Source organism: Salmo salar, chromosome ssa12, assembly GCF_905237065.1.
Source record: "Salmo salar chromosome ssa12, Ssal_v3.1, whole genome shotgun sequence".
Classification (NCBI taxonomy): Eukaryota; Metazoa; Chordata; class Actinopteri; order Salmoniformes; family Salmonidae; genus Salmo; species Salmo salar.
Genome location: NC_059453.1, coordinates 61794331 through 61807845, shown reverse-complemented (window position 1 = coordinate 61807845; position 13515 = coordinate 61794331). Strand labels below are relative to the sequence as shown.

General features: G+C 44.0%; 1 protein-coding gene across 3 annotated transcripts in view; it reads left to right on the top strand.

Moving 5' to 3' along the window:
- Positions 1-4736: 4736 nt before the first annotated feature.
- LOC106565453 (LIM domain and actin-binding protein 1) overlaps positions 4737-13515 on the top strand; it is a 30793-nt gene continuing 22014 nt past the window's right edge. The window contains exons 1-2 of one of the 3 annotated variants that reach the window (XM_014132607.2): positions 4737-4966; positions 13263-13396. In XM_014132607.2, the coding sequence (XP_013988082.2) occupies positions 13272-13396 (125 nt within the window). In that variant the 5' untranslated portion in view covers positions 4737-4966; positions 13263-13271. Of the gene's footprint in view, positions 5176-7207; positions 7406-13262; positions 13397-13515 lie in introns of those variants that run through there. The other 2 variants (XM_014132604.2, XM_014132605.2) reach the window with 2 other exon arrangements.

Sequence of the window (13515 nt, the reverse complement as noted above, 5' to 3'; positions counted from 1 at the left end):
GATTCCTCCGATGACATTGAGGTCTTTACTACATCAGTCACTGGCTTTATTAATAAGTGCATTGACGACGTCATCCCCACAGTGACTGAACATACAGTTGAAGTTGGAAGTTTACATACACTTAGGTTGGAGTCATTAAAACTTGTTTTTCAACCACTCCACAAATGTCTTGTTAACAAACTATAGTTCTGGCAAGTCTGTTAGGACATCTACTTTGTGCATGACACAAGTCATTTTTCCAACAATTGTTTACAGACAGATTTTTTCACTGTATCACAATTCCAGTGGGTCAGAAGTTTACATAGACTAAGTTGACTGTGCCTTTAAACAGCTTGGAAAATTCCAGAAAATGATGTCATGGCTATAGAAGCTTCTGATAGGCTGATTGACATAATTTGAGTCAATTGGAGGTGTACCTGTGGATGTATTTCAAGGCCTACCTTCAAACTCAGTGCCCCTTTGCTTGACATCATGGGAAAATCAAAAGAAATCAGCCAAGACCTCAGAAAAACAATTGTAGACCTCCACAAGTCTGGTTTTTCAAACACCTGATGGTACCACGTTCATCTGTACAAACAATAGTATGCAAGTATAAACACCATGGAACCACGCAGCCGTCATACCGCTCAGGAAGGAGACGCGTTCTGTCTCCTAGAGAAGAATGTACTTTGGTGCCAAAAGTGCAAATCAATCCCAGAACAACAGCAAAGGACCTTGTGAAGATGCTGAGGAAACAGGTACAAAAGTATCTTTATCCACAGTAAAACAAGTCCTATATCGACATAACCTGAAAGGCTGCTCAGCAAGGCACAAGCCACTGGTCAAAAACTGCCATAAAAAAGCCAGACTACGGTTTGCAACTTCACATGGGGACAAAGATCGTACTTTTTGGAGAAATGACTTCTGGTCTGGTGAAACAAAAATAGAACTGTTTGGCCATAATGACCATCGTTATGTTTGGAGGGAAAAGGGGAGGCTTGCAAGCCGAAGACACCATCCCAACCGTGAAGCACGGGGGTGGCAGCATCATGTTGTGGGGGTGCTTTGCTGCAGGAGGGACTGGTGCACTTCACAAAATAGATGGCATCATGAGGGAGGACAATTATGTGGATATATTGAAGCAACATCTCAAGACATCAGTCAGGAAGTTAAAGCTTGGTTGCAAATGGGTCTTCCAAATGGACAATGACCCCAAGCATACTTCCAAAGTTGTGGCAAAATGGCTTAAGGACAACAAAGTCAAGGTATTAGAGTGGCCATCATAAAGCCTTGACCTCAATCATATAGAAGATTTGTGGGCAGAACTGAAAAAGTGTGTGCGAGCAAGGAGGCCTATAAACCTGATTCAGTTACACCAGCTCTTTCAGGTAGGTATGGCCACAATTCACCGAACTAAATTGTGGGAAGCTTGTGGAAGGCTATCCAAAATGTTTGACCCAAGTTAAACAATTTAAAGGCAATGCTACCAAATACTAATTGAGTGTATGTAAACTTCTGACCCACTGGGAATGTGATGAAAGAAATAATAGCTGAAATAAATAATTTCCTCTACTATTATTCTGACATTTCACATTCTTAAAATAAAGAGGTGATCCTAACTGACTTTAGAGAAGGACATTTTTACTTGGATTAAATGTCAGGTATTGTGAAAAACTGAGTTTAAATGTATTTGGCTCAGGTGTATATAAACTTTCGACTTCAACTGTACATATCCCAGCCAGAAGCCATAGATTACAGTCAACATCTGCAGCATGCTAAAGGCTAGAGCTGCCACTTTCAAGGAGTGCGACACTAATCCGGATGCTCATAAGAAGTCCCGCTACGACCTCTGACGGCCATCAAACAGACAAAAGATTGAATCCTACAACGCTGGCTCTGACGCTCAACGCATGTGGCAGGGCTTGCAAAATATCACGGATTACAAAAGGAAACCCAGCCGTGAATTGCCCAGTGACATGAGCCTACCAGACGAGCTAAACGTCTTCTATGCTCGCTTCGAGGCAAGCAACACTGAACCATGCATGAGAACACCAGCAGTTCTGGACAATTGTGTGTTCACACTATCTGTAGCCGATGTGATTAAGACTTTGAGACCCTGGGACTGAACACCTCCCTCTGCAACTGGATCCTGGACTTCCTGACTGGTCACCCCTAGGTGGTGAGGGTAGGCAACAACATATCCGCCACGCTGACCCTCAACACGGGGGCCCCTCAGGGGTGCAGGCTTAGTCCCCTCCTGTACTCCCTGTTCACCCATGACTGTGTGGCCGCTCACGACTCCAACACCATCATTAAGTTTGCTGACGACACGACGGTGGGAGGCCTGATCACCGATGACAATGAGACAGCCTACAGGGAGGAGGTCAGAGACCTGGCAGTGTGGTGCCAGGACAACAACGTCTCCCTCAACGTCAGCAAGACAAAGGAGCTGATTGTGGACTACCGGAAACGGAGGTCTGAGCACCCTCCCTTTCACATCGACGTGGCTGCAGTGGACTGTTAGACTGTTCTCTCTGCTACTGCACAGCAAGCGGTACCGATGCACCAAGTCTGCAACCCTCAACAGCTTCTATTCCTAAGCCAAAATACTGCTAAATAGTTAGTTAAATAGTTAACCAAATAGCTATCTACATTGCCTCTTTTCGCACTAACATTTTTTGACTCATCACATACATTGCTGCTACTGTTTTCTATCTATCCTGTTGCCTAGTCACTTTATTCCTAGCTATATGTATACATCTACCTCAATTGCCTCGTACCCCTGCACATTGACTTGGTACTGGCACCCCATGTATATCGCCATGTTATCATTACTCATTGAGTATTTATTATTACATGATATTACTTTTCCATTATTTCTATATTTTCTTTCTCTCTGCATTGTAGGGAAGGGCCGTAAGTAAGCATGTCACTGTTTGTCGACACCTGCTTCCTCAATTTTGTGGTATCCAATTGGTAGTTACAGTCTTGTCCCATCGCTGCAACTCCCGTACGGACTCGGGAGAGGCGAAGGTCGAGAGCCATGCGTCCTCCTGAAACACAACCCAACCAAGCCGTACTGATTCTTGACACAATGCACACCTAACCCGGAAGTCAGCTGCACCATTATGTCGGAGGAAACACTGTACCCCTGGCGACCGTGTCAGCATGCACTGCGCCGGCCCGCTACAGGAGCCGCTAGTGCACGATGTGTCACGGACATCCATGCCGGCCAAACACTCCCCTAACCCAGACAACGCTGGGCCAATTGTGCGCCGCCCCATGGGTCTCCCGGTCGTGGCCGGCTACGACAGAGCCTGGACTTGAACCCAGAATCTCTAGTGGCACAGCCAGCACTGCGATGCAGTGCCTTAGACCACCGTGCCACTCGCGAGACCCTTACACATGTTGTTTAGGACGCATGTGACAAATGAAATTTTATTTGAATTGAGATTACTATTGGATTTGAGAAGGTGCTCCTCCCTCCCGGCTTTCGCTCAGTGATGTGATGGGCCATTACCCGGTTCAACAAGGGCAAGCATAAAATAACACCCTCATTGCAAGGCTCGGGGGATGCAGATGGAAATCTTTTCTACATCTGTAGTGTAGACTCACTACTAGATATACACTGAGTGTACAAAACATTCAGGACACCTGCTCTTTCAAATAAAATGTAATAAAATACAATTGTATTTGTATTTGTCACATGCACTGAATACAACAGGTGTAGAGCTTACAGTGAAAGACTTACTTACAAGCCCTTAACCATCAATGCCGTTTTAAAGAAAAATAAGTGTTAAGTAAAACATAAAAATAACTAATTATTAAAGAGCAGCAGTAAAATAACAGTACCGAGGCTATATATAGGGGGTACCGGTACAGAGTCAACGTGCAGGGGCACAGGTTAGTCGAGGTAATTGGGGTAATATGTACATGCAGGTAGAGTTAAAGTGACTATGCATAGATAATAAATAGAAAGTAGCAGCAGTGTAAAAGGGGTGGGGGGGGGACAATGCAAGTAGTCTGAGTAGCCATTATTTAATTAGCTGTTTAGCAGTCTTGTGGCTTGGGGGTAGAAGCTGTTAAGAAGCCTTTTGGACCTAGACTTGGTGCTCCGGTACCGCTTGCCATGCAGTAGCAGAGAGAACAGTCTATAACTAGGGTGGCTGGAGTCTTTGACAATTTTTAGGGCCTTCTTCTGACACCGCCTGTTATAGAGGTCCTGGATGGCAGGAAGCTTGGCCCCAGTGATGTACTGGGTTGTACGCACTACCCTCTGTAGTGCCTTGCGGTCGGAGGCCGAGCAGTTGCCATACCATGCAGTGAGGCAATCTGTCAGGATGCTCTCGATGGTGCAGCTGTAGAACATTTTGTCTTTCCATGTCATAGACTGACCAGGTGAATCCTGGTGAAAGCTATGATCCCTTATTGATGTCACTTGTTAAATGCACTTCAGTCAGTCTAGATGAAGGGGAGGAGACAGGTTAAAGAAAGATGTCTAAGCCTTGAGACATTGTGTATGTGTGCCATTCAGAGGATGAAAGGACAAGACAAAATATTTAAGTGCCTTTGAACAGGATATGCTAGTAGGTGCCAGGCACACCGGTTTGTATCAAGAATTGCAACGCTGCTGTGTTCTTCATGCTCAACAGTTTCCCGTGTGTATCAAGAATGGTCCACCACCCAAAGGACATCCAGCCAACTTCATGTGCCAGCAGATTACATGCCCCGACGAATTGAGGTTGTTCTAAGGGGCAAAGGGGAGGGGGGGTCACGAAGGGTCCTTCATGTTTTATACACTCAGTGTATGTCTGTGATGTTGAGCGAAGACATTTTTTTGGAAGAAGAATACAAGTATTTTATGATTATTCCCTGCGAACTGCAACTTTAAGAGATGGAAAAGAACTCTTGACTTGGTGACAGATTTGTCCCGCCCCGTGAGATGCACATACTTTGAGGAGCGCACGAAGACGAAAAACTCATTGCTGTGAGTGTAATTAACCAAAGCCATTTACATTAGCTATATAAAACGTATCTGGTTTAGCAGCAAGAGATTAAAACAAGTCAAGTATGTTCGTTTAACAATGTAATTAAAATCTCAGACACTAGGAGACTAATCGACTCAAACCAACGTCTCTCTTTCTATTGTGCACCTGTGGGACTGTCGGGGGAACTGCGGTAGGCAACATCATAAACGTAAGGCCAAAGCAAAGTTACAGGAGTTTTGTTATAAACTTGTGTTGATATATACAGTTATTATAATGCTATGTTAATTTCTAGCCTTAATGTGTGCGTTTTAGTATGCTAGTTTTGGCTGTTGTGTGAGTGTGCACATGGTGAATTTGCTCTAGCCAAGGCTAAGTCAAATGTTTGCTGATTAATGTTGCCAATTTGACAGGTACTTCCAATTTTGCACCAGTATTACTGGTGGTGGAGGTTGTATGGGATGTTATGGCAGTTGGCCAACCTATTCCAGGGTATGGAGGACTGGAGGCAGACACAATGCTTTAATTTGTGATAATACAGAAGGCTTATAGGCTACTTGCTTATTGTTATAATAATCAATCTACCAAGGAAGATGTCTTCCTGCTTATGACACTTTTTATAAGTAGGCCTACATGACCAGATACAAAATGATTCCAAAGTTTGTAAATATTTTCAAAACTCAAAAGTGGAGCATTTTCAAAATAAGTGTCCTACCCACAACCCCATCTGTTGTGTAGATCCAGCTATCACAAACCCAAATGAAGGGGAAAGATAGACACCATCTAATTTAATCATTTTAAATGGTGCTTAGGCTTTCTTTCCTATGGGGTTGAGGAATATAGTTAGATCTGCACAACAGATGGGATGCGAGACATGGACTCATCTTGACATTAGACCACTTTTGAAAACATCTGAACAAATGGTGATTTTGGAGTGAACTATTACTTTAAAACTCAGCTGATTCCACCACAGCCATTTTGGTGACTTGGGCTACTCAAAGTAGGTTACTCATTGTTGGCCTGATAACCAGGATATCTTCTATTCAAGCTCCTGCTGAGTATTACGAGCTGGGTATTCAGTGGCTGTCCCTGGAGAAATGAGTAGTCTACTTTGGTATTCACCTCAGTGCCCGCAGTCGTCACACAATGCCGACTGTCCAGCTTTGTACCTTAACCGCACCGTGTAGCCATTTGAACAAGCCATTTGAATGCGGCTCTATACTTCTTTAACGGCGCTATTTATGCAGTTCTCTGTCCGTCTTGGAAGTTGCACAGCTGAGACTTAGAAAACGCTGCCAAGCCATGTGGCCTTTTCATCCTCCTCTCTCTGCGAATAGAAAAGGATGGCCTACAGAGGAGGCAGGTGGCGATGTCCCAGGGAAGATGACTCGGTGGAATGCGTAGATGATGCCACCCATGTCAGATCATTTGGTTGGTCAGCCGTTTTCACAATGCCAACAAGGAGACTTTCCTGTGTAAATAAAATAGAAAATATGCTACCCAGATCCCACTGGTTCAGATGCTGGGCAGAAACAAAACCATGACAGAAACTGTACATTTTCTCAACTCTGACATGCTCCTAAAGTCGATTTATTAATGAGACACAGACAGAAATGGACAACGTTTTGATTCAGTTGTCAATTTCTGTGCCAAGCCAATGAATTGCTACAGAAATTGATATAGGTAAACTGCTCTAGTGAAAAATGTGTAAAATGTTATGGTTTTTGAAGACAAAGCTGTGTGTGCGCGACTGTGTGTGAGTGCACACCTCCAGGTGTGAGGCAAGGATCGGTACTGGTTAGACAGGGCCTGTGAGGTCGCAATGTGTTGAGTGTATTGAGAGCCAGGGTTTTCTCTCCCTGCCACAGCACCACGCAGGCCCAACCACGCGCTTCAACCTTTCAAACAGGGCAGAGAAACCTGAGCTTCTCGCTCTGTTCGTCTCCTCTCCCCTCTGTCCCTCCTCCTCCTTTCTCTTCACCTCTCTCCTCCAGCTGTCCTTTGCCACAACCACCCACCTGTGCCACCTGTGCCATAGAATCACACAATTTAGATCAGTTTTGAGTTTTTCACCAGGTTGTAAAACACTTAACTGTAGAGCAGTTGTATAGACTATTTCCTAGAAATTCTGCTGAAGATACACACCCTATGTACCTGGCAGGTGGAATTCAATCTCTAAGGTCATTGGTACAGGAAATCATGTGACCTGCTTCCTCCACTCTCATGACACCTTTCTCCTCACTCCGCCCCTTACACTCTTACACACTAGAGACATGCACATACACACTGTGTCAGGTGTCGCAAGGTTTCACCAGGGGAGTGGGACACACCGGAAGTGCTTAAAGTAAAGGCTGGACCGAAACTGGAGTGCTATAAAAGAATATAGGTCAGACAATAACTTTATATCGAGAAGAGAACAGAAAAATAATCCATTCATAAAGGTACGTTTAAGGTGTGTCACGGTTAACTTGAACTCTTTGGGGAGAAATGAAGTTACCGCTCCCCTTGTGCTATTGTTTTTGTAACTGTGTGTATAGCGTTTCAAAAATCATTATCTCTGTTCTCACTGAGAGTATTGACCATAACTCCCAGTGTTACTGTAGTAAGGCTAGTCCAACAGTATCCATGTCATGGATGTGACTTTTCCCTACCTATTGTCTAAACACGGGTTAAACCAAGGATGGCGGCTTTGTGACGCCTGATCAGTCCCATGAGCTGAGGGGTGCCAAGTCAGCTATGAGGGAGAGGCCTGTGTTTCACTTTCTGACTCAATCTGCTAGTTTAGCTTGAATTATTTTGTGTTTAAGGATTCTTTGTTCAGAACCAGGCAGAATTGACTATTGATTTGTTTTCTTTTTTCAAAGTCTGTTTTAGAGACGGACTTCAAGAAGCTTTTAAACTGCATGGTACTTGTTTTGCTATGGTTCGGTTTAATTACATAGTGTCAGTACCTGCAAATCAAATTGCAGCGTAACAAGCAAATCGAGTTTGTCACAAGGCTACAGTGCCAATAGAAATTCTACACCCCTTAAATGATCTAAAAAGGGATTCAATTAGATTTTTGACAAGTATACCCATAACATGATGCTGCCACCACAATACTTGAAAATAGAGAAGGGTTTTACTTTGGGGTATGACCCAACCCTGTAGTTTTTAATTTAGTCCAAAAAGTGTGTTTATTTGTTGTGTTGTCTTTGCAGTATTACTTAACAGCCTTGTTGAAAACAGAATGTATGATTTGGAGTGGAATTTTTAACATGGGCTTCTTTCTTTTCACTTTGTCATACAGGCCAGTAATATGGGAGTGAAAACTATGTTGTTGTTTCCTTTTGTATTTTCAAGTATTGTGGTGGCAGCATCACGTTATGGATATGCTTGTCACCACCAGGGACTGAGGAGTTTAAGATCAAAATAAATACGAAAGCAGCAAAGCCCAGGTGAAAGGTCAGAGGAAAATCCACCCCAGTCTTCTGAAAACCTAACCCTGTGATAGTTTTATGTTTTTCCAAGAGCTGTTGAGTGTTCCTGAGTGGTCTAGTCTCAGTCCTGACTTAAATCTGTTTAAGGAAATCTGATAAAAGGTTGAAATATCGCTGTCCATCATTGACATCCAACCAAATTTACTGAGCCTGTGCAATTTTAACAAAAACAATGGATATATGTTGCCCTAGGAGTTGTGTAAAGCTGGTAGAATGAAAATGACTCACAGCTGTATTGGCTGCCAAAACCGCTTCAACCTGTATTAACTCACTCAGATCCAATTATGATTATATATAAAAAAATCTTAATTTGGACAATGTTCTATGACTTTCTTTCACTTTGAAAATGTGGTGTAGGTTGTGTAGATCCGTAGGAAAAATATCTACTTGAATCCCTTTTTAGGTGTATATTTTAAGGCGGCAAAATGTGAAAGTTGAAAGGGGTGTAGACTTTCTGTAGTCACTGTATACCCTCCTTCCCCAGATCTGGCTATTGGTGCAGTCAATGTGATCCTGACATTGTGTTATTTCAATATGTCTTATTGACGTCCCTGGCATTTACTTAGCTGCAAAGATATTTTCATTTAAAAAAAAGTTTTATCTTCATGTCTTTTTTTGTGTTGGGGGGAGGGTAGCAAATTATAAACCCCATTCCTACATTTGAGCTGCTCATGACTGATTGTACCTCCATGTCACTCAAGGCACTGATGATGATGATGATGATAAAAAAAATGGCTATATTGCGCAATACAGACTGATCCGGTGTTGTGTTCCGTATCTGGGTTTGTTGTGGATACAGCATTGCAATGAGATGAAAGTGAAGGTTCAAAGGCCGTTCCGCTTTGTGCTTTAATGAAATTGACACAGAGGCCTCGTTGACTGAAACACGATAATGATTGCCTCAGGAAAGGCACGTCCGCAGGATCTGTCAATGTCACTTATGTTCAAAAGTTATTCCGAACATCCGGTCCCCATATCATGTCGAGTTTACAGTCACAATCAAGTATGTTGAAGTAAAGATTTAATTTCCTGTCAATATACTTGCTCACCATACAGGAGGGGCAGGGAATTGCCAGGGAACTCGCGCTATGATATTATCTCAATACTTATGTATTGTGATTTTTATTGCGATTCGATGTTCCAAACGTATTGCTCACCAAATGTCTGCTGCAGAGGGACAAGAGAGACCCATGAGAAAACAAGTTTTGATCATTCATATAAATAAAAGTGCTGAAAACAAATGGGCTCCCTATTTAAATTTTTTTTTTTAAAGTGCTATGAAGTAAAAATACAGGAGTTTTGGTGCAGGCATAGCGAACTAGCACCAAAAATAATATTACGATATTGTCAATATGATATATCATCTGAAATAATATCCCCCATCACTACATACAAGTGCTATTCAGATATGGTGATAGTGTAGACTAGACTGGGCCAGATCAACTAAACTTGTTCTGTTGCAGTTTGCTTCCAAGAAGTCGAATGCCAAATGAAAAGGAAGCCTTGTCTCTGTTTGGTTAGGCTACCTGTTCCTCTACATACCATAACCACCATAACCACTTACTACTGCTGCTGCTACAGCTATGCTGCTACTTCCACTACTTCTGTATGCTTAGAGGAAGATGATTCCTTTTTATTGTCCAATGTGCACAAATGTCCATTGGCAATTTGTTGTCTGTTCTATCCCAACCCCTCAGAAGGACATATAAAACATGCACTGGATGGGGTAGAGGGCAGACACAGTGCAGCGTCCCTGGAGAAGTTAGAGGGGTTAAGCAACTTGCTCAAAGGCACAACAGCAGGAGATGGTTGTGCTTGCAGGTGATAAGAGTACAATGGAAGTTGAATAGACAAGCAGCCCAAATAAAGTGTTTTATATTCAACTTCCATTCTCCTCCAAGAGTGACTGAGTTTATTTCCTGCTCATCCAGTTTGTTCTTCGATCCCTGCATCTTGGTTTCTACTGTGAGGTAGTTTCCCCTATGCTTAGCTTGGAGAGGCAGCTTGGAGGAAAGGCTGAGGATGATTTTTGAGGAATTCCACTGGAATTCTGCCTGTTGGCTTCCTGATCTGGCCTGCTGTGCTGATGCGCATGAATATGATGCTTTGCCTCTGACACGCATTACACTTTATCCCTTTTCCAGTGAACACATACCTCAGGGTTGCACAGGCTTTCAACCAATATGCACTTCTTAAGCTAAGGTTTAAGCTTTGCCCTATTTTTTAAAAACGCTTTTCTCGTTAAATATGACTGAGATGCAAGGCCGAGTTTTAAACCGTCTCTGTGGCCATGCTAAATACTGTCTTTATGAGAAGTCCATGTGATGTCTCTCTCTGTGGATTAGATATTTATTTTCCTGGATCCCATGGTTTGTAGACAGGAAGTGTTGGAGATTCTTTTGGAATTGGTCATTGTTATGGTTGTCGTCATGGTCACACTCGTAGTGCTGGTTTGCTTGTGTAGCCTATGAGCAATTCCATGGTAATGGAATTACGCTGAGACAGATTTTTCACTTTAAAATGTATGCCAAACAAAATCATTGATTTCAAAGTTGAACTCTATGCACAGTGGCTACTTTGAATAATTTACACAGCAAAAACAAATATAAAAATGTACTGGAAAAACTGTGCAGATGCTAAATTTGGTCATAGAATTATGGTCAAATCTCCCTCAATTTTATTCTGTTACTGAACTTTATCTGCACAGTTCTTCCTGTAAATGTATTTTTGTAAAATTGCCAGTGGAAATTGTTAAAACTAGTACCTGTGCATAGAGTTATATGGTTTGTTAAGCTTTGAAATGTATGTTTTTTTTGTTTGGTGTACATTATAAAGTGAAAAATCTGAGTCTGTAATTCCGTTATCATGGAATTGCCTCTACTATGTTTATACGTGTGCTTGGTCATGTCTGAGTCAACACACAACCAGCTGCTCTGATAATGTTACATTCAATTCAGTCTCTTTGTCGGGTAATGATGTAATACCTGCAAAGCACACCTTAATGAAAATGTCCAGATGAAAGGGCATGGTCCATACACCCTTCCGGCTGGCCCAAGACAGCCTATTGATATTAATTTATCTGAAAATGACTACAAATACACACCATGCAGTGTACCAAAGGTGGGTCCATGTATAAACTGATAAATGCTTTTGTCGATTCTCATAATTCCCTCCCTTCCAGACAAATTACTATTTTACTGGCTTATCAGCTGTGTTATGAGACCGTTTTTTTTGTTAGTGTACGTGTCTATTGGAAAGCACAGTAACTATAGTAACTAACTTCCTGTGTGCATTTGGGCATGTGGGTGTGTGGGTGTATGTTATACTCTGGCCCTCTATAATTGTTGATTATGAAGATCAGGCTGAGATAAGTGGCAGTTGGAGTGCTGGTTTTCTCCTCCGAACAGAACAGGCCCCCCCGGCTGTCTCGGACCAGGCCCCCGGCTGTCTCGGACCAGGCCCCCCGGCTGTCTCGGAACAGGCCCCCCGGCTGTCTCGGACCAGGCCCCCCCGGCTGTCTCGTACCAGGCCCCCCCGGCTGTCTCGTACCAGGCCCCCCCGGCTGTCTCGGACCAGGCCCCCCCGGCTGTCTCGGACCAGGCCCCCCCCGGCTGTCTCGGACCAGGCCCCCCCCGGCTGTCTCGGACCAGGCCCCCCCGGCTGTCTCGGACCAGGCCCCCCAGGCCTCCCCCGGCTGTCTCGGACCAGGCCTCCCCCGGCTGTCTCGGACCAGGCCTCCCCCGGCTGTCTCGGACCAGGCCTCCCCCGGCTGTCTCGGACCAGGCCCCCCCCCGGCTGTCTCGGACCAGGCCCCCCCCGGCTGTCTCGGACCAGGCCCCCGCCCGGCTGTCTCGGACCAGGCCCCCCGGCCCCCCGGCTGTCTCGGACCAGGCCCCCCCCGGCTGTCTCGGAACAGATGATGATATGCTCGGATTTACACAATGACAACATTGCTGCTAATCTCAGTTGTGTACCCGTCCCACAGTCGTGTCTGAACTTTCCCGCTCGATCATGATGGCAGAATCTGTCTGCTTGCTCCTGTAACCATGCAATGTTTGAGTGTGTGAGCTCATAGCAGCAGGGGGAGGGTATGTGCTGTAGATGATATCTCGGGGGCGGACAGACTCCTAGACAGAGAGCAGAGCAGGTGATTGACACACAGATCAATGACCTCACCATTGGGGAAGCTGAGGGATAGACAGTACCTCTTTGTACAGAGACAGTGCTGCGTTAATCCCTCCTGTCTGTCAACACTCTGCTATTATTCTGGGGGATCTGGGTGAAATAGACTATGAACCCATTAAAGAGAACACTTTACTGGCATAACTTTAGTTTATATAAAGCAATAAAAGCATACAAAATGCCTATATTGGTAATAATCAATGGGCTGTAGGCTACCTGGTAGGGCAATGTTTTCATGGGAAAACTCCTGGGTCATTACACCCCAAACAAAATTACAAATGTGTTTGTTTCAACTTACACAAGTTGTCATTGTTATTAACATGTTATTCATTACCCTTCAATTAAGGTGTCACCCTGTATTGTCTATGCCGTGGTTTGATTGATTCATGATGAATGAGGTAGTGCACTGTGCACGCCATGGACAAACAGCTGGATGATGTCATCCAACAGTGCCAGTGTTGGTTGTTGAATCCAGGCTCTCCAGGCTGTGTATTATACACTGTATTAGGTCATTTCTGTAAGATGGGTGTTGGAGAATTATGGGACTTGTATTTCATGTAAAACAGGTAATGTAGTTTTAAAAAATGTTTAAGTAGACATTTTGATTCTGTCATTAATTAGCGTGTGTGTGTGTTAGGAGGCGGAGATGGAAGGCGGAAGTTCGTTCAGCAGAAAGTCGTGGGCGTCGCAGTCTTTACGGATCACCGCCAGGGAGCTCTCGTTGGTCAGCACGCGAGGCAAGACCAACGCCATCGCAGAGCGCTTCTCCAAGTGAGTGACACGCACAGCTCACTACTAGACACTTCTGTCTGTATGAGTACACTTTCCGTAGACACTTCTCTTCCAAATTCATCATACCAAACACACATCTATCTGTAGGGAATCCTCCA